General features: G+C 40.8%; 1 protein-coding gene across 14 annotated transcripts in view; it reads right to left on the bottom strand.

Moving 5' to 3' along the window:
• Positions 1 to 22,224, bottom strand: part of DMD (dystrophin) — a 7,596,173-nt gene that overhangs the window by 6,765,362 nt on the left and 808,587 nt on the right. For all 14 annotated transcript variants that reach the window (XM_085622447.1, XM_085622454.1, XM_085622449.1 and 11 more), the window contains exon 2: positions 14,854 to 14,915. In XM_085622447.1, coding sequence (XP_085478573.1) covers positions 14,854 to 14,915 — 62 coding nt within the window. The remainder of the gene's footprint in view (positions 1 to 14,853; positions 14,916 to 22,224) is intronic.

Below are 22,224 nucleotides of genomic sequence, written 5' to 3'. Positions count from 1 at the left end.
TGTGTTTAGGGCATCCCTTCTAAATACCGAATCTGAATGGGATGTATTAATATTTTGCTACCAAATTCCGGTTGCAAAACATTAATATTTTACTGACACCTCGAAGGAGGTGGTAACCCATTTACAAATGGGAAGAGGACCCCATGGGCAAAGTTACACAAAGAGAAGCAAACTAGCACAAAGTGTTGCTAAAGTATTTCTTTTCCAGTACAAAACATTTTTTTGCAGTGGAAAAAACCCTAACTATAACACACATAATACTTTCCAGTACTTTTCATAACTTTGAGTTAAAGTGGTGTCCCATGGAAGGTAAATGGGCATTCCAACGCTACCACTCATGGTTTTTGATTCAAAACCCTGCTTAATAACAATAGCAGAAAGGTCTGTGTGCCCAAAAATAACTCCTCCTTGTGCTGACCAGACGAAATGTTTTTATTACCCCAAACATTTCAAACACGCCATGTGTGATGCACTGTTCAGCATTCACAGAATTTGGGAATTGTTGTTAAGCATTTCTTAAGATAGTACCTATCCAGTGCAAAACCTCCTTGTGCTGACCAGGAGAAATGTTTGTATCCCCCCTAACATTTCAAACACACCAAAGTTAGATATCACACACACACATGCACACATTTGCAATATGTCTCAGAGGTGTGTGACACTAGGCAGCCTGAAAGAGCACCAGCATTGGGGAAGAGAGCATCAGCAGTATATTGTAGTAGATAGGGCACTGCCTTACTCTGTGCTGCCAGCACAACACAATACATCAACTTTGTATGCTGTGCTGCGTTGCGTTATATATGAGTCATTTGTTTGTTAAATTTAGATTATGCATTTTGTGTATTATTGTATTCACCTGCAGCTAGAGTAAATACAATTTAGATAAGTCAGACAGCTGACCTGCATACATTATATGTAAATAAACAATTGTGCATTTGACTTTTTCTAGCCATGAGATTATAGTGGATTAAGCTGGTATAATATCAGAGATGTTACATATGCAATTTTATTGTAAGTTAACTATTCATTTAAATGTTCTTATTGTAGCCCTTAAAGATTTGGTACAACTTGCCGCAAGACATCACGTTTCATGAAAATATGATGGGAGGAAATAGGGATATTGAGCAGTCCTGTTGAAGAAATTTTGTATTCATGCTTTACTATAGTTTTATTCTCATTAGAATGTGTTTATTTAAACTGTTTTAATTCAATTTTAGATCTAATATTTATATGGATATTTTGCACCCAAAATAAAACATATATTTGATGATAAGCCTGTGCACACACTCTTGGAAATCAAAGTAAAAATGGTAAATGATTATCTTAAATCAACAAATATCTATAATGGTACAGTATGAACTAATTGGTGTAGTGTCAAACCAAGAATGCCTCTTTATCACTCAAATGTTGAGTGAGTTGGAATAGTTATCAAACTAAAGTTTACAATTTTGAGTTTTCCAAACATTTTCGAAACTTCATTTAGCCTAAATACATAAAGTCAAATTCATCCCCTTATAACCTAGACTATCTTTTGTGTTTTACTGAAATTTTTAACTCTTTGCCTCATTTCAGGTATTTGGTATAAACTACTCCTTGATATTCATTACTTTGGAAGCTAGTGAACTGCATCGGACTCACAAACAGAAACCCAGATCTGCACTTTTGATAATCTATTGGGCCATATCAGTATTTAGCTTTAAATTAACTTCTAAAGGGGCAGTGCCATTGGAAAACGATTTATTTCGCAGCCATTGATGGTTCTCAGCAAAAATGTGGATGCCCACTACTTCTCTTTGTCAATCTATTGTGGGAACTCAATACACAAAGACCAAGTGAGGGTACGTTGTATTGTAAAACGAGGGAGACTGTTTTGTCTTTCTCTGCATGTAATAATAAATGTTTAGTTTAATTTAAGACTTGCTTTGGTGTGCACAGACAACAGATCTACTTTAAATACATATAGTCAATTCCAGGCCTGCAGAGGCATAAATGAATGTACACTATTTGCAAATTACAAGCAGTAAACACCAGATGACGTTAAGGGAATGCTTTGTAAACAGAAGCTATTCTTGACCACAATGCCTTGCTGTTTTTTCATATGCATGCATCCAGCAAATTAATCCCTTTTACTCTTTCCAATATGGCACCGAGCAATTAGCTTTTCATCTGCCAGTCAATAACAGGCACCATATGTGCATGACTAAACATTTCTTGTCTTGAAATATATTCAGAAGGCATTGCTTAAATCTAACTTGGGTATGATCCACTCTTCAAAATACCCAGTATCATGAGTCATATATTTAAATAACTGCACAGACTGATGAATATCAAGCATGGCTACTTATGTGTCAAAAAAGTGTTTGAGAACAGGCAATATGTACCTGTCAGGAGGGTCAATTTCTCAGTTTGTCATTGGTTTTCTTTCACTTTTCTTCTCTGTTTACTTCTTTCCTCCATTGGTTGTTTATTTCTGTGTTTCTTGAGTTACAGAAGTTGTAATTGTAATTGTTTCTCATAACAATTAATGTGTCTTTCCGAGTCCCAGTTCAGGTATGGAAAGTTAAAGGACCCCCCAGGAAAATAAGTTTCCAGGTTTCACCTCCTGACTCCAGCTTCCGAAAACAACCAGCACTCTCAGGTGAAGCTAGATGGAAGACCGGGGAAACTGCTGCAGAAATACAGATTTTCCATTATTCTTGTTAAAACATTTGTGAGTAGTATTTCTGGGCCCCAGGGTCACTGGTACCCTGGGTGGTAGTAACTCTAGAGGGATATGTGGGAAAGTTCCACCGCATGTGCCCTGTCAAAGATGACCGAACTCTATCACGTCCTAAAGGGTAAGAATTAATGCTTGAAGAAATAGTTCAATAAAATGTGATTTAGCAATAAGGCCCTGATTCTGAGTGAGGCGGTGATAAAGGTATGTGTTGAAAACTCATAGATCATGTTGCAAAGGAGCAAGTCTTAAAAACTATCACAAACTACTTCAGTAAAAACTGAGATGATAACTTTCACACAGAAGTATTTGGGACGCAATGAATACAACAATTGAAGGAACAATGATTAAAGTAATGGTCTCAAAAACAAATAGAAACAATACAAAAGTAGAACTCTTAGAAAAAGAGATTAAATAACTTTAACATACTTGTTATGGTCTATGTTTACCTAGCCTACTGGTCGTTTAATCTCATCATGTCATCAGATGGAATCTTGGGAATATGGGATCCCAGTGGGGACAGTTGCAGAGACCATCTGACTACTGGTGGCTGTGTGTTCTACTGGCTGGAAGTGGATGCAATAAACTATGTATGACTTCTTCTTGGCAAGTGGCGGCGAGCTGGGGGGATCCACTTCGTATTCTTCAACCCTGCCTGTATCCTGGAAGTTAAGGGACATCTCCCAAACTAATGGTTTTTGGTATGGGGTGAAAAAAAACAATCTGAGGTCATGAGAGACAGAAGGTATTGTTGTTTCAGCAGTGCACTACCCTGGTTTAGTATTTTTACTTTTTGGGGGGATACATATATTAAGTGACATTTGATTTGAACCTGACGGCAGGGCGTTAAGTGGATGAAAAAAATGTGGAGGGGTCTCTCAAAGGGGCGTGGCCAATGTAATTAAGGGCATGGCTTAAAAACACGTAAGCCAAAAATCTGTGCTTAGCATAGTGTGCAGCACGACTTGTATTTTGCTGTTTCTGTCATTGCATCCATATATATGATACAACAAGTAACATACCTACAAGAAGTCAGGACAATGGTTGTTAGTTGTATAAGGTAGATTAGCAGCAACTATGGCTTGTATATAATATTGAAAAAGCTTTCACTTAAAGCCCTGGTGACACCACAACAATGTTTCTGCTCCTGAGTTTCAAAAAGAGAAGTGAAATCCAGAGATAAAATGACTCTTTAAAGGATCCCTTTCCCTACAACGCTCACCTGGCATGACGTCATGCCGTAACTTCTCCACTAGTGAGAAGTGAGCAGTGTGAGCATGTGCCTTCTGTCACTGCAGTCTGGTAAAAAACGGGCTGCCTGTGGCAGTGCACAAAATAGAGCCCGACAGAGACCCGTTTCGAGGCCCTTGTTAAAAAACTGCCGGTGCTCAGCACCAGTGACACCCGGCCCACTTAAAGCCCTGCCTAACAGCAATGCTGTGCTAACAACATTACGAGGCAGCGACTCATCCTTGAGCATTGCAAACACAAGGAGATGATGGACGGAGCACTGAAACTTGTCAGACACTCACCCCCAGTCACAGATCTGGGTTGAATCCATCATGATTCTTTAGCTCACTTCGCCACCTCAGTTCAGACCCAGCTATATGCAAATCAGTCTTGACCCTGTGCCTCATGGGAACAGTCCAACCCGAACTGCCAAGTCAAGTCTTCCTGGGACTGGTTTCTGGGTAACACCCTTCATCAGCTAGGCTAACTTGAATCCAGTGGTAAAGTGATCAAGGGACCCACGTCTGGGCATACCCTGAATGCTTGTTTTCATACGGCCAGGTCTAAACTGGGGTGGCATGGTAAGCAAAAGAATGATGGATTTAATCCAGATCTCTTGACTGGGGGTGAATGTTGTGATTTGTTCTGCATTCCGTCCATCAATTGTGTGTCTTTTGCTTTCTCACCCTAAGTGCACTGGGTATGCCCAGACGTGGGTCCCGGGCTCACTGTGCCACTGGATTCAAACTATCCTGGCTGATGAGGGGTGAAATCCCGAAACCGGTCCTAGGATGTTTGTTTCCAGTCCAGGAAGGACCTGTCTTGGCAGTTCGGACTGGACTGTTCCCATGAAGCACAGGGCCGAGACTGATTTGCATATGGCCAGGTCTAAACTGGGGTGGCATGGTGAGCAAAAACAATGATGGATTTAACCCAGACCTCTTGACTGGGGGTGAATGTTTGGATTTGTTCTGCATTCCGTCCATCAATTGTGTGTCTTTTGCTTCATCCTTGAGGATTGGCCTGCAGCAAGCATGGGCTGGCACAGGCTGAGAATTCCAACCTGCCTGTGTGCGTGGTGAGGAAAGGCTGACTTGTTGCAAGATTCGGCAGTGCATGTCTAGGTGTGTGGAGTTCATGAGGAGGAAAGTGGACTTGAATCACGTTCAGTAGTGCATGAGGGAAATTCAGCAGTGCATGTCTAAGCGTGAAGTTCGTGAGGAGGAAGGAGGACGTGACCTAGGTGTATAAGAATCCTTTTTGTGTGCACAGCTCTTAATTGCTCCAGCGAGCGTGTCCCAGCGGACTGATACAACCTAATACTGTCCATGTTGAACCACACTATTTACAGGAACAGAGTGCTGTAAAGGAAAAAAAATCTTCTCCTCCCCTCATTATTCATTCTTGGCTCCGGTGTCTGTCCCTGACACTTTCCTGTAAAGACATAGCTAACAGGAAGATAACTTGTTTGTTAAATTTATTTGCCTGAACAAGTGACCCGTAAGTGATTTCTTTCAAAGGAAGGAGCAGGTTGGCAGTTTAGTTTTCATTGGACCTGCAATGTGGAGTGAATTGCGCTCTGTTTACAAAGGGGTTCTTGCTTTGCAATATTTTACTATTTAGTCAGCCAGTCTTCCAGCCAGTGATTATCGGGCATAGAAGTACAATGTTTTTTTAGGGGAGAGGAGTTGGCCTAACGGCTAGGGCGGTCGAACTCGAATCTGGGGAACGGGGTTTGAGTCTCAGCAATGACGCTGAACATCCTGTGATTCTGGGCAAATCACCTAATCTCCCCGTGCCTAACAAAAATGAATGTGTCCTCATGTAACGCAACTGGTGCTATGTAAAGCGCTCTGATACCCGATACCTTCGGGTCAAGTTTGCGCTATATAAAATGTTGTAGTACCTTATTATATTAGTTTGTTGTGTTAGTTTATTTTGCTAAATTGCTATTTTAAATAGCTTTTCAGGTTTATCTCAACATGTCACGTCATTTACCGCTTAGCATGTCACAACAACCACGGTTTCTATCTGAACGTGGAGAATCTGTTGTGCCTTGGAAAAATGGATACGTCTGGCTCCTAATTAGTTGCCATTGGGGGAGAAAAATTCTCTCCTGCTATGAAGCAAGTTATTTTATTTCATAATGTAGGTGTTGAAGGTAGGAATATCTATGACTGTCTTGATTTAATATTGATTGGCAATGCAGAAGGAGAGCCAAGGGTCATACATGAGATGTCAGTGATGATGCTGAAGAAGCATTTTTGGGCCTGTATAAATTTTGCTATGGAAAGGCACATATTTTTTACAAGGATCCAAGCAAAAGATGAAAGAGTGAGGAACTATATTGCTTCTCTCAAGACTCTTGCACAGACATGCAGTTTTGCTGATCTAACGGAGTCTTTAATAAAAGATCAGTTGGTGCATTGCAGCAATAGCCAGTGGGTAGAAGAAAAGTTGCTGGCAAGAAATCCTACCTAACAGGATGCCATAATCATTGTAGAGAGCTTGGAATATGCAACATTCTGGGTTAAAGAGGTGAAGGATACAGGATCGAATGTCACTTTAGCCAGAGCTTCTACTTCAGATACTAATATGGAGTTTGAACATATGCATAAGGTGGCTGGTTGTCTCAAAATAAGTGGCGATATGCAAAAAGACTCAAAAGTTAAATGTTATAGATTTGGCAGCCAAAGCCATTTAGACAAAAATCCCAAGTGTTTTTCTTGCAATGTTACTTGTCAGAAATGTGGCGGGAGGGGCTACATTGCAAGAGTTTGTAGGAATCTTAATGTGAACAGTGTGAATGAATCATAAGTAAGTCAACAGATGGTACTGCATGTTTGCTACTCTGGTGAGAGTACCAATCAAGTTGAGGCGGTTGATGTAGGCAACCTAACCTTGCCAAACTGTGATGTGGAGATAAGAATTGGGTAGAAATATTTGGCAAGGAAAATATCAACCTATTACCACCTGATATTAATCGTGTAGGGGGACAGAAAATTCATTTGTTTGGTTACTCTGTTATGACAATAAGGCTCAAGGATTGTGAAACAGTAGAAAAGATTTATGTAGCCGAACATGGAGATTATCTGTTGGAATGGCATCATCAGAGGGATTTCGGTATTAATCTGAACTCGAATTCCCCAGACCAAGTTTTGTTAATATCACCTGTTAGCAATGATTCAGACATTCTAGGTGAGTTTCCTGATGTATTTGAAGACAAGCTTGGTCTATTGAAGAATTTTAAACATAGGATTATTTTGAAATCCTGTGCCAAACCAGTAATACATAGGGTCAGAAACAGTACCTCACCTTATGGTAAAGCCGCTGCAAGAAGAGTTGGACAAGTTACTGTTATTCAAGGTGATTGAAGAAATTGAAGCCTCTAAGTGGTTGGCGCCCATTGTCTTAGCCCCTAAAGGCAGTGGCACACAGTTTAGGATGTGTATGGACTTAAGAGGTCTAAACCAATGTATTTGGGTTTACACACGACCTCTACAGAACATCAATGAAACCCTGAGAATGCAGACAGAATCAAAGGTTTTTAGCGTTATATACCTTTCCACAACCTATCATCAGGTATTACTTCATGAGGATTCTAGAGCCCTTACCCTTTTTGTCACTCATTTGGAAGCTTTCCAATTTATAAGAATGTCTTTTGGGTTGGCGTCTGCTGCTGCATGTTTCCAAAGGGTGATAAAAGAGGTACTTAAGGGTGTCAAGTCTGTGTTATTCTTTCAGGATGACATCCTAATCTATGGTGAGGACAACATTACACATGATGCTGTTCTGAGGAAACTCAGGGCCAGATGTACTAACGTTTTTTGCAGGGCGCACATGGGTTTTAGACCAGTTTGCGACCGCAAAAAACGCATGGCCATGTACTAATCCTATTTTGCGAGTAGCAAACAATTTGCGACTAGCAAAATAGGATAAGCAACTCGCTATTAGGAAGGGGCCTTCCTAATAGTGACTCCTGAAGCTATGTATGACTCTTTTGCGACCGCAATTGTGGTCACTAAACAGTCACAGTTTGCCACCCTTCACAGAAGAGTGGTAAACCACTTGCAATCGAGAAGGGGTACCCAGGGGACCCCTTCCCCTTTGTGAGTGGCTCCCCCAAAAATGTTTTAGATATATATTTCTTAAAAAATAAAAATGAAAAGTTTAATTTTAATTTTTTAAAGGCAATCCATTTTCCTTTAAGGAAAACGTGCTGCTTTTAAAAACAAATTGCTTTATTTTAAAGCAGTCCTAGACATGGTGGTGCCAGCCAATACAGATGCGGTCGCAAATTGCGACAGCCTCATTAACATGCTTGAGGCATGCAATTTTCGACCCCATTGGGAATCGCAAACAGTGTCTCAGATACTGTTGTGAATCCCAATTTGCGAATCGCAAATTGCGAGTCGCAAATGTGATGCAATTTGCGACTCGCAAATTTGTGGGTCGTACATCTGGCCCTCAGTCTCAAAAGGGAAAAGTGCAGGCTTATGGTAGGAACTGTTTCCTATTTAGGCCATACCATTTCAGGGGACGACATCAGGCGAACGTTAGCAGTGTCCATCACGTCAGCACCCACACCCACTGACAGAGAACAGGTGAGTTCATTCTTTGGTCTGGCAGAATATTACTTGCAATTTGTCCCTGATTTTGCGAGTACTGTACAAACTTTGAGGCTGCTTTTGAAAAAGAAGCAAGCTTTAAACAGACTTTGAAGTGTGAGGAAGCTTTTAAGATGGTTAAAAACAGTATTGGGAGCATGCCTACCATAGGCCATTTTGATATGAGGGGGAGGACATTGCTCACGACTGATGCTAGCACGAACTGCCTTGGAGCGGTCCTTATTCAAGGGGCTGAGGGTAATTCTGACACCCTTGGCAAATTAAGATCTCTAAAATGTGAATATTATAAAATAGAGTGAAAGAGAACACTTATTGTCCAAAAAGTTTAAAGAGAAAATGATTTGCAATAGTAACAGAGCAATTAGGTTGCTATCCAACCAACTTAGGTTAAATGAAAGGAAACTCATCATTACTGAAAGACAAAACAGACAAAACAACATTCTGGACTGCTTTCGCTAATTGTACACTAGGCTCTATAACTCTATTAATCTCTCATTCATTGAGGGATGCTAGAAATTTCGGAATGGGTTAACCCTAACAAACAGTTTAATAATACAGAGATCACCACAGAGATTATCTCTCTGAAAAAAAGCAAGGGTTATTGTTCCTGATGGGCTACCAGTAATCTTTTATAAATCATTCCACAAGCAATTGATAGACCAACTAAAATCCTTATTCCATTCCACTTTTCTGAAACAGGTTCAATTAAGGGTTCAGAGGCTGAAGCTGCTATAGTAATGATACATAAAGAGGGCAAGGATTCTATTGAAATGATGAACTACAGCTCAAATTCATTAATTAGTGTAGAGTGTAAAATCCATAATGAAATCCTAGCTATGAGATTAGAAAAGGTATTTTTATTGCTGAGCCACCCTAAACAAGAAGGTTTTGTGAAAGGGAGAATAGTTAGCAACAACATAAGATTGTTTTTGCATGTATTGGAAAAAGTACAATTCCTTGACACCCCGTCATGGTAATAGACACAGAGAAGGACTTAAATTAAGGCATGCAGTGATCAGAAAGTTCGACATGGGGCATCCATTTGAACAAATGCTATTTTCCCTTAGCACCCAACATTCAAGTTAATAGCCACCTATCAGGCACATTTAATTTATCTCAAGGCACTGGATAAGGATGTCCAGTATCCTCCCTTCTATTCCTACTAGAGGCAGAACCCCTAATCATTGCCACTTGCTCAAGCCTAAAATCAATGGACTCCCTTTCCCCTCTGAAAATCAGAAGGTCACAGCATATACAGATGACTTGCTGATTTTCTCAGAAGAAGGGGGAATGGACATAACAGAAATTCTCAAAACAATGAATAGTTATGCAGAGGTCTCAGGATATGCCGTTTCCCATGAAAAAATAGAGGTCTTCCTCTCATCAACATTTGGTACTAGGCTATATTAAGAACACACACCTAAAATGTAAAGGCAATTGTATACAGTACCTCGGTGCTGGTTTAGCGAAAATGTATAATACTCCAGGACCTTAAATGAAAAGACACTCTATACAAAAATAAAATCACTGACCAAAGCATGCACCCCTAAATTTATAACATGGTAGCAGAGACGTGAGACCATCAAACTGATGATCATCCCAAGATTTTCATGCAATATCACACTGGTGCTTTCTCAGATTATTCTACTATGATCATTATGTTTTTGGTTGACTGTCCGAAAGTAGCAAGCATATGGATAATGGATAATATCTTTTTGACAGCAGATGTTAGTATATGGACATTGAAAAATGAGTTACAACACTATTTTATTGAAAATTATACAAAGATGGTAGTGCAATGGTCTGGCAAGTCTTCAAGGCTACAATTTGGAGCATATTTTTGTCAGGGCATTTTGTCTGCATATCCTAAAAGGGAACAGAGGGAGGAGCTACAAACATTTCAGCCTGCTGTTGATATCACATTTGAAATAGCCTCAAGGGACACATCGCAATAATCATGTAAAAATTTATGGAACTAATAGAAACATTCAAATAGTGTTTTCTTGGATAAAGAGATTGTGAATGACCATACTTTTAATTGTCAGGTTTATGAGGAAGGTAATAAGATTAGAAGCTTCTTAGCCTGGGGATTAAAGGAAATCAAAAACCATAATTTGATAACCGGGCTGAGAAATATCAGTACTGGTTGTTCAAGGAGAGATTCTAAGGAGATTAAGAACATTTTTGTAGATTACTATTCTATATTGTATGAAGAAACAAAGGAGAATATACTCCAAGATCTCTTAATGGTAGACCAGTTTCTACAAGAAGTACAACTGCCTGCTCTAAGTCTTGAGACTGTGAATTCCTTATCCAAGCCAACAGAGAATTGAGGCAAGAAAACAATCCTGGTTCAAAAGCACCTGAGGATGACGGCTTTGGACCTTGTGAGCTTGGAGATGTTTATGCAACATCTGAGAAAAAAATCAAGTTTCCTTGGCAATTCATGAGTTCGATTGTCAGGCTCTAAAAAAGCACTTTGGCCCAAGTGATAATAAATAATCAATGTGCTGGTATAGTTTTTCCCAGAAGAGGTAATTGACAAGGCAGTCCCCTTTCACCTATTCATTTTGGCCTTTTTATTGAACCATTAGCTCTATATATTTTATTGCACAATCGGTTTTCTCCACCTTTTTGGAGCAGGGGTGGTTCCAAGATAAAACTATAGGCAGACGATGTAGCTCTTTTTCTGTCTCCAGACAAAAGCAACATCATAAAAGATCTCAAATGACAGGTTTTATTCGATGTGATGACACTTGTGCAGAGGCTTCTGCAGAAGTACCAGGGTACATCACGGGAGGGCCAAGCTAGGTCTTGTACCACAAACAGGAGAGCCCTTCATGATTTTCTCATAGGGGTTATGGAAAGTGCTCCAGAAGCTAAAATGAGCACATTTTCTATAAATTCACACAATTCTCCTCAGTCACGTGAAAAGAAAGTTGATATTCAGAGTAAAACATGCACTTTCAACAGCAGCAGCCTATCATTTGATTCCCTTGTGTTGTACTGCAACTTCACCACAGTGTGCTGCTGAATATCTAGAACACTAGCATTCTGTATTCATGTCAAAAGTGTGGCCGCCTGAAAGCAATCTTAATGGAATCAAAGCTGTAAAACAAAAGTATTTCCTACACAGGCGATCTTAGCACAGAAACAAAATGAGGGGGTCTCTTTTGTCATAGAAATTATGGTTAGAGCTTTAGAATGCCAAAGTGAGGACACATTGTCTATGAGTTCTCAAATATCTTCCTCATCCATGTCAGTAAAATATTCTGAAATACAGACTGAACATGTATTTTCAACACCAGCAGCATACCAGCAGTTAGCTCTCTAGTGATCAATTGCAGCTTCAACACATAGTTCTAATCAGCATCGAGAACACTAACAATTTGTATTTATGACAAAAGAGTGGCACACCTGACCCTTAGCTTGATGGAATCAAAGTTGTAAAATTTTAAGTATTTCCTTCAGCGGATATGCAGTAAATGAACAAAATGAGGAGCCTCTTTTTGTCATATAAATTATGGTTAATGTTCTAGAAAGCTAAAATGAGGACACCCTTTCTAAGTGCTCCCAAATCTCACCTTATCCATTTCAGGAAAACATTTTGGCATGCACAACTCTATACTTCCAACTCCAGTAGCAGTTTGTCACCACAGATTCCTGATGAACAACTAGAGTGCTAACATTTAGTATTTAAGACAAAAACCAGGCACTACTGAATGCTATTTTGTTGAAATATTAGTTGCTGAAATTGAAGTCTTTTTTTGAGGAGCTGGCTGATGTAAATGAACATTGAGATTTTAATACGGTTATGAGAACAGTGGGTTAAAAATGTGAGGGGAAGTATGATTTTTTTTTAGAAATTTTACATATAATGTACTTTCAAATGGGCTAAAAATAGCTATAGAGAGGCACATCTGCATATGTAAATCATCCTCTTCCCACATATGTTTACTTAGACTACCCATTTTTCACTCTCTTATCAGTCGCATATATTTATATTCAATGGAAAAAAGAAAGTTTAAAGTAAAGTTATAGTTTGATTAGGTGCTAAGACCTTAACTTGTGTTATAAAGAAAACAATAGAGAATTTTCCCTGAAAAGCAAAAGTTTAAAATTACATTATAGTTTGGTGCTGGGATGCAACATGCTACCATTAAAACACCCAAAGAACCACTGAAATGCACCAGTTATAGTTTAATGAACTAACTATAATGTGCACCACTGTCATGCTCTGCTTGTGACCTCAAATATTAAATCACTCGTGACATGTTACATGTCATTATTGATGGCATCACTTATAACATCTCTTCCAGAACCTGCATTCAATCTGCATCAGAACCTGGACTCACTGTCTGGGCTTAGGCAAAGCCCTGCAACCGACCCTTCTCAAGCATCAAGCTTTCACTGCACACAATTTTAAGCTGTATGTAGGACAAGTGTGGCCCAGGGCTATACCTCTGGCCAGAGTCTGCACTCTGCCATCCAAAACAGACCAACTCCAACTATGGACAAGCTTTGGACATATACAGGGGAGGTTGTTTGCAAGGCCAGGAGTCACACTAGACCCTGTATCCGACATACAAAAAGGGTTTGAATTGTAGGCTTGTTCTATACTGTCTGCGCCCAGCCCTCCGCATCTGGCCAAACCCCTTTGGCACTGGCCTTCGGTCATGGCCAGCAAGGGGTGGGCCATCATCTCTGCCTAGGCCCTGTGGCCATGCTCAATGAAAACCTAACACTCTACTTTTTTGAGCCTTCAGCCTTTAATAGCTGTGGTAGACTGAAGGGTACATTGTTCAATAACCTTTTGCAGCCAGCTCTCCCCAAGTGACCCACCCTTACTGCACCCATCCTGTGGGTGAATACAATTAAAAGTCAATCTGATCCATCAAAGTGCTACACTTATGAAATATCCAAATTCTTCTCCATCTCTTGAAAGCTTACAGGCAAGCTTGTAAGAGTCCAATCATCAATGTATGAGGTTGTATTACTTCTTGTTCACAAAGTAGACTGCCAGTATCATTGGCCGATCGAATTAGTAATTTCAACAGCGTTGTTATCTAAATAAAGTGCATGATTGGGGCGCAAGTTATAGATAGTTCACTACACTAGACCTCGAGCCTGTCAGTGTTTTTTTTCACTATAGCTTGTGTCTCATTCCAATTGCTAACTATGGCGTCACTTAAACTTTGGTATTTTACTGGTCCATATTTACTTAAAGATGAGAGGCAGAAAGAGAATGTGAAACATTGTTCACGTACATGTGAGCTGAATAGAGTCTCAGAGAAGAATAACCATTTAAGTATATATGTATCTTTCTTCGGTTATATGACCATTAAAGTGCACAGTAATAAATACATTTAAAACATATATAAAAACATTCTTACAGATCATATTAAAACAACGTTGACATATACAGTAATACAAATAGTTAATTTGTCTCGCACAGTACCCACTTATCAACAAATTCAAGCAAGGTAACTCTTCTTTCACACTTCAGACCTTTTGTAGAGAGTACATCAGTAAATACTGGTACAATATTATTGACTCCTTAAAAGTAATATGCAGCATATAAGCTGCTAGGATGGCATCAGCAATGTTCCATCTTGTGCAATCGTGTGGACAGTGCAAAGCATATCAATATTACATCATCAAGACCTATAGAGTGCTGAATTTCAACATTTAAGTAATTTTGAGGCAAGCATATTTTAAATCGTGCTCTATTGTTATGGATTTAGTAAAAGGCAATTAGTGTTATCCTCCCAGGGGATAGTTTGCATGTTTGGAAACCTAACTTTGACGCAAGTCAGAAGCTTAATCAAAAGCTAATTTGAGTCAATACAAACTTCTATGCCCAGAAAGCCTCTTTGTTCTATTTTAAAAAAGATGCAACAATGTAAAGGACCTGCCACCAGTGTGTTAATAAAAGCCAATCAAATGTTGAATCTTTTACTTCAGGAGATGTTTCTTCGTGTCAATCGGTTAAACAATGCCACAGCAAATGTCAGTTGTTCTCTTTAAGCATTATTATATTTTCTATATGTGCCCTTAAGCAAATCATTTCATTTTATTCAGAAAAAATACTATTCACACTCTCCTTGGGCATGTTCCAAAGATAATACGTCTTAAGCCGATTGGAAGGCATTCTTTATATGGTCAAATGTTTTTCAGCCCTCGCTAGTGTTTTATTGACAAATAGGTTAGACTCCTGAAATAGAAGAGTAGCTTAAATATCGCACATGATATTTATAAAATATAACATGAATCTCCTACCTTAGCAAACTGTGCATTTATCCATTTTGTGAAGGTTTTCTTTTGAACATCTTCCCTTTCATCTGAAAGTCACAAGAAAAGCAATTTATGAGATATGTTGGCCAAGCTGTCCATATTTTCCATACAAAAGTATATAAACAGCATATTAGATAAGAGAACACTATTTCGAGACGCGCCTTACGGGATAACACTTGCTTCATTACTAATACAAACATATCACACAGCAGTTGCTTTAGGAGTATACAATATTGATGAGGCTTCAATTTAGGTACCCTGTCAGTTTCTTGATACTGAGGAGTCCACAATAGACCCATATGAGTGGAGTGATGGTTAATGCATCCAGGTCAATTTCAATAAACATCCCTCTCTGTCGGAATGTGGGGTAACATTAGCTGAAATAGTGCATGTGTACCGCAGGAGAGTAGCGACTGGATTTTCATAGCTTTGCTGCGGACTGGTGTGGGACACCCCTTAAAGAGATGGATCCTGATATGGACACAAGAGAATAGTTCTCAGAACGACCCAACAAAGTACCAAAGCCACACGACCAAACAATACGACCAGCAAAACACAGATCTCATTTTAAGGAATCCTACTCCTGCTTCATCCAACTGTGTAATCCGAAGGCAGAACTCATTTGTACTTCATCCCACATACATTCTGTTTCTGAGTCTGTGGCCTCAATTAAACTCTCCCAAAAAGAAATTTTTTTATAAGTACAGACTTATCTTTCTGTTTCTCGATTATATGAAAAGGCTAAATCCTGGAGTAACATAAGGACAAGTTTCCTAAACCAAACAATCCATTTCATTAATGACTCAGAGAATGCCATAATTATACATCATTAATTCATTTATATGCTAGTACAAGTTTTGAGAATGACAATGGTACTGTGAAATTGAGAAAGTGAACATGCACAGCGATCATTTTTTTTACCATGCAATTGGTATAGGAAAAGTTTAGGCAACTAAAAGAAAAAACGACTGTATAGAATTACACCAATTTGGTAGAAAATGACATATTTATCCAAAAAGCGTGTTTTTTTGTGATTTGATGCAAGTCTGTTCCTGCAGGAGTTTCATGAGAAAAAATTACAAAAAACACATTCTGACTGGCTGGTCCTGCAGGACCGAGTGATGTGATTGGCTGGCCGTAATATGAAGGAAAATGTTGCAGCTGACATTACAGGACTCATGCCACTGATCGGAGATGTTGATGCTTGGGGAGAAGATGGGGTCGAGTGTGTGTCCTGCTGAGTGGGTTGGCATTGTGACCAGTTGTTTGAGTCCATTGGTGACGAGGTTCTCCAGTAGGGATGAGGTGTTGTGGTTTTTGAGGTTGTCTAGGTGGAAATTGAGGTCGCCGAGCAGGATGTAGTCTGCTGAGGCAAGAGCTTGGTGAGCAATGAAGTCAGTTATGGGGCAGGTCTGGGGGTCTGTAGATTAGGGTGCCGTGGAGGGTAGCATTTCGGATGGTCTGGATCTGGAAGTGGAGGTGCTCCATGTCGGGTGAGTTGTCGTCGGAGCTGGTTGTGAAGCGGAGGGTTATTTGTGTACTATGGCAATGCCGCCTTCCAGCCGGTTGACACAGTCTTTGTGGATGATTTTGTAGCCATCGGGGATGGCGCTTGCGATGGCAGTTGCGATGTCCGAGGCTGAGTTGGAGTTCATCCAGGTTTCTGTGAAGAAGGCAACATGGGAGGAGATGGAGTCAAGTAGGTCTCAAATCTCCACGACATGTCTTTTGAGGGAGCAATTGTTGAGTAGGATGCATCTCAGGTGGTCAGGTCCGGTTCTTGAGGGTCGTGTGGTCAGTGGGTCTGGTGTGTAAAGGCCAGCAAAGATGCAGTTGCAGGTGCGGCAGGTGAACGGGCCTTGGGTGTTCCTCAGCGACACGAGGTGGCAGGAGGTGGAATGTTCGGTGTTGAGGACGTGGAGGGCACTGGAGGCCTAGTGGTTCATGGGGCCTTCAAGGAGAAACCTAGGGATAGTCTTCAGTTTCAGGTGTGCAGTGCCGAATATAAAGTTGCCTTGTATATTAGGCGCAAGGAGAACCAAATGGAGTCCTGGGGGGCTGGTCCTGGCCTGCAGGCAGAAAGACTCTAGGGCCTTTCGGAAAGTGGTTAATGATATTGGCGCCTTGGGTGGAATTTATAATTCCATCATTACTGCCTTTAGTCCAGAGTCTTGGATGAATCATTTTAGTGCCCCATATGGCTCTGGCATGCTCCTCGAGAGCTCTAAGAATGAGGTGATTTTCCCCATATCAATGGAACTCCCCTTAGAGGAGGTCCTGGAGGCCATTATCAAGTCTCCATTCAATAAGGCCCCAGGTCCCAATGGGGTCCCTATGGGTCTGTATAAATCCTCCCCGGAATTATGAGCCCCATTATTATGCAATTGTTTTAATGTCTTCTCAAGTACTGGGCTTCCTCACTCAAGGCATACAGCTAATATTGTGCCCATTTTTAAAAAGGGAGTCCCTCAGACTCCAAGCTGCTATTAGCCAATCTACCTGCTGGATTCCATGGCAAAGATTGCAGGGAGGGTTGTGTTGGAGCGCCTTTTGTCTTGAGTCAGGGAGAAAAACACACTGTCGGAGGTACACTATGGCTTCCGGGAGGGGCTAGGCACGGTGGAGCAATGTCCGAACTTATAACTGCTCATTAGCAAGGATACGTTGGTAGAGGAAGTGGCCTTATGACTAGAGCAGTCAACCACAACGCTGGAAAACCGGGTTCAAGTCTCGGCAGGGACTCATCATCCTGTGATTCTGAGCAAATGACTTAATCTCCCTGTGCCTAAAAAATATGAATGTGTCCATCTGTAAAGCAAGTGGTGCTCATGTAATGTGCTCTGATACCTTCGGGGCAAGTTTGCGCTACATAAAACTCTGGGGAAAAAATACCATCTCTAGGCAGGGATCCATCTGCCTGGCCTTCATGGACCTATCTCGTCCCTTCGGCAACATGGTAAGATCTATATTATGGGCCATATTAATAGATTTGGGGGTGGATCCAGGGCTTGATCAATTTCTGCGGGCTTTGGACTATGATATTTCGGCATCTGTTATGTTTGGCCTGGCTGGCTACTGCACTTCTAGCTATACGCTGGGGAAGGGCATACACCAGAGCTGCATCCTGGTCCCAATTTTATTAATGGCTTTGGTGCCACGTTTTCACCGAGCATTGCGGATGTTTCCCACGTCGGCAAGAAAAAAGTTCCCGCACTACTGTATGCGGATAATGGCGTTTTGCTGCGGAGAACTTTTGAGAGTCTTAACATCCTTTCCCAGGAGTTTGTTCGTTTTATGGAGTCTCTGGGTCTTGCTACCAATCACTCTAAAACTTATACTATGGTCTGTGGCCCTAATTTACTGAAGATGAAGAGTTTATACTTTCATGGTCATCCCGTTGCCTCTACCCAGGACTTCTTGTATTTAGGTGTAGTCTTGGATGCCTGGAGAATCTGGGGATCCAGCAAGCTGAAAGCCTCCCAAAGATTTGCTAGTGCTGCTGGATATATTCACAACCTAGCCTCATGTATTGGTAGAAAGCCTATGGCAATTCTGTTGAAAGTCTTTAAGAGTAAATGCCTCCCCATTCTTACTTATGGGGCTGACATTAGGGGATACTCTAATTTATCACCATGCAGACTGAAGAGAACAGGGTCCTGTGGCACCTTTCAGGAGTCCCAATGGCTGGTGCAACTTATATTGTACATCAAGAGTTTGGGGTTTAGTATGTATAAGACAGCATTAAACTGGCTCCTCTGGTGCTATGGTGTGCAATCTTTGTGAATCCACATGCAGGCTTTAACAGGGAAGAAATCTTTGACTGTCTTGTATGTGACAAATGTTTGGAAAAACCTTGGTTGTAATACATCAAGAAATAAATGTCTAGTCTGGGAAGATTGGAATTCTTCTCCAACCCTTCTGTCATGTCAAAGTCTGACCTAGTCTAGATTAAGAATGCATTTAAGACTAAGAAATATTGATTTAGAGAGGAAGTTGAGTCCTTAAAGTTCTCAGATAGAGATAGTAAACTAGTAGCGTTGAAATGGAGCCGTACTTGGCATGGGTGGACAATACCTTCCTTTTAACTAGATTCAGGTTTGGCCACCTGAGGTGGCATCTGGGCTTCTCCTTGGGCCAATTTGACCCTAGTACAGTGTTAATCTGCCTGTGTGACAAGTCCTCACCTCCGAGTCTGCTTCATTTTTTCTTCTATTCCAAGTATTACATTGTTTATTCTAAGAGGTTTTTAGATCCTCTAATAGGAGAATGTGGCATTAGAAGATGTGCCAATGCTGTATTTGCATTATTTTATTTATTTACTTCCCATTTATTAAGCACAACATATCATCCCCAGGGGGATCTCTCGGTGCAGCAGAAACAGTCAATTGTTTGGCAAGCACAGTCCCGTTAGAGGTTGAACAGCCAGGTTTTAAGACGTTTTCTGAATTGAACTTGGTTAGAACAGTTGTGAATGAAAAGTGGCAACTTATTACAGTTGTGGGGTGCCAGAAAGAAAAAAAGCGCGACCACCCAGTCTGATTTTAAAAATGCGTTTGGGACATAGATGTAACTTGTCGCTAGAGCTAAGTTGCCGAGTGGGAATATATGGCTGAAATTAATTTTTTTAGATAGTCTGGACCCCTTCCCTGCAAGGTATTAAAACAATACTTAAGAGCTTGAATGGGGCACATTCTTTTATGGGCAGACAGTGGAGCCAGGGCAATAAAGGTTCAGATCATGATTGTGGAGGAAGGTGAAGGGCAAGGCGAGCTGCTGAGTTTTGCACCACCTGCAGCCTTGAAAAGAGGCATTCTTTCATACCAACCATTAAGGCACTTCCATAATCCAGTTGACTGACTATCAGAGCCGGAAACAAGGTTTTTCTGGCAGAAAGGGGAATACAAGGAAAAACTTTCTTAAGCATGCGTATCATGCCAAAACATGTGCCCGATATGCTTTTAACATGATCATCATGCATAAGCTATCATCTAATAGGATGCCTAGATTATTTGCAAATTTTTTAGGAATCGGGGGGGAGGGGGGCAGTTCTGTGGGCCACTAATCAGAAGGCCATTCTGCGTGGGTTTTTCCCAAACAAGAGAATCTCAGTCTTGTTTGTGTTGAGTTGAAGGAAGTTCGCATTCATCCACGCCACAATCTTCAACATTCAATTTTTAAATTTGGCCTTGGTTATCAAAGGATCAGTGTCTATAGTGTCATCTGAGTAAGAGATGGTAACAAAACCACATGATCTGATAGGCCTAGCCAGGAAGGATACATAAATATTAAAAAGGTTGGTACTAAGAATCGAACCCTGAGGTACCCCTTTGTCTAGGGTTAGAGACTTTGAAGTGAAAGAGTCCAGCTGCACTACATGTGTTCTCCCTGATAGGACATTTTCCAACCACTTTAGTGGATTTCCGCAGATACCACACTCCCTCAGTCTTTGAACTAAGATCTGATGGGAGATGGTATCAAACGCTGCTGATAGGTCTAGGAGCCTCAACATGGCTAGAGTCCCCTTGTCTAGGGCTAGCTTGATGGTATCAGTGACTTTGATTAGAGCTGACTCCGTGCTATAAAAGGCATGGAAACCCTACTGAGAGGGGTCTAGTAGTTTATTAGACTCTAGGTAGTGTGTCAGTTAGTCATTTACTACAGACTCTAAGATTATAGAAAAAAAGGGAAGTCATGAAATGGGTCTGTAGTTCGGCATATACATAGGATCAGCCGAAGGTTTTTTAAGGATAAGTCTAATTCGTGCTATGTTCCATTTCTGTGAGAGGGTGGCAGTCTTTAGGGAGAGGTTACAGATGCCTGTGATAGGGGCAGTTAGGACCAAGGCCAGGGAGGTAATGACATGTGGTGGGCCAGATCAAAAGGGGAACCTGCTTTGATCTTATTTAGCTGGGCCTGCACTTGGTTGGAAGTAACTAAATTGAAAAGTTCTAGTTTAGGACGAATGTGCACTAACTCAAGTGCAGTGATATCAGAGGGTATCTTTGTGTCCCTGCTCTGAAATGAGTTATAAATCATATTAATCTTCAATTCAAAATAATCTGCAAGATTATCACAGAACTTTTGAGAAGAGGGAGTGGGCAAACTGTCCACAATAGGGTTCGTGAATTCTTTAAGAATTTAAAAAAGTTCTTTAGAAGATTTGTTTGCGGCCTTAATTCAATTTCCTAGATCGTCTCTTCTAGCAGTGTTACAATTTTTTAGATATGCCTTGACTGCGATTTTAAAGGTAAGTTTATCTTCTTCCTATTTAGATTTCCTCCATTTCCGTTCCCACTTTCTCCAAGCCAATTTTACAAATGTTCAAGGTTTCAGTATACCAAGGAGCTGCATGGATTTTAGTCTGGGTCTCACATAATTTCAGGGGAGCAATGTTGTCAAATGCATTAGAAAGTGGGTCCTCCAGTACTGTTAGTCTTTAATGCCTGGTGGTTTAAATACGGGGATGAGAGTGGAGGGCGCAACTTTCCTCCATGGTCGTGAGAGTTTCCGAACAATAGGAAGTGTTCTGCTATGCTTAGGGGTGTTAGGAGAAAACTTTAAGGCTAGATGGTCCGTCCATGTCAGGGCCTTAGGGGGAATCAACTGATATGTACAAGGTGTTGGTAAAAATGGCATCAAGTGTATGCCCTGTTATATATGTAGGACTGAATACTTTTTGGTAAAGACCAAAAGATTCCATAGCAGTCAACAAGTGGTTGGAATCTGGTTCTGACTGGGTATCAAAATGATAGTGAAAGTCTCCTAATAATAAAAAATGATCTGCTTGTAGGACTTGGGGGGGCTAGCCATTCCATAAGGAGTGAGCTAAAATCTTTTCTGACCCCCCCAGTGGGCAATAGACCGGTGCTCCTGTCCAGGGGCTGTCTCAAATCTGAATATCATCATCTCTAATCTAGGAGTGGAGACTGAGTCCAAATACTTGATTTTTAGAGGAGTGCAAGCAGCAATGGCTATTCCTCCTCCTTTTTTTGTCGCCTGTCAAGTCTTATAACTCTGTAGGCTTCCGTAAATGCAATCGCAAGAGAAGGGGAGACATACGTATGCAGCCAGGTTTCTGTAATAAAGCAGATGTCAGGTTTAGTTGCCTCTAGCCAATCCCAGAGCTCTAACACATGCTTCAGAATGGAGTGACTATTAGGGTAGAGGCCCTAAAAGTCCTGAGATAGCTGTACATTCTCATGTATCTGGTTCAATGGAAACTCCTTACATTTGGCCCGTGGCGATTTAGGCATCAGATAAAAATGTGAGGGCCCCGGAATCGTCTGTATGCTTGCTGAAGGGTTAGTAGCAGGGTGTGACTTGCAACTCTCACCTAGCAGGGTCCCTCCCCACAAC

This window comes from Triturus cristatus, chromosome 8, assembly GCF_964204655.1.
Source record: "Triturus cristatus chromosome 8, aTriCri1.1, whole genome shotgun sequence".
Taxonomy (NCBI): Eukaryota; Metazoa; Chordata; class Amphibia; order Caudata; family Salamandridae; genus Triturus; species Triturus cristatus.
The sequence above is the reverse complement of the archived record's forward strand: the minus strand, read 5'-3'. Positions and strand labels throughout refer to the sequence as shown.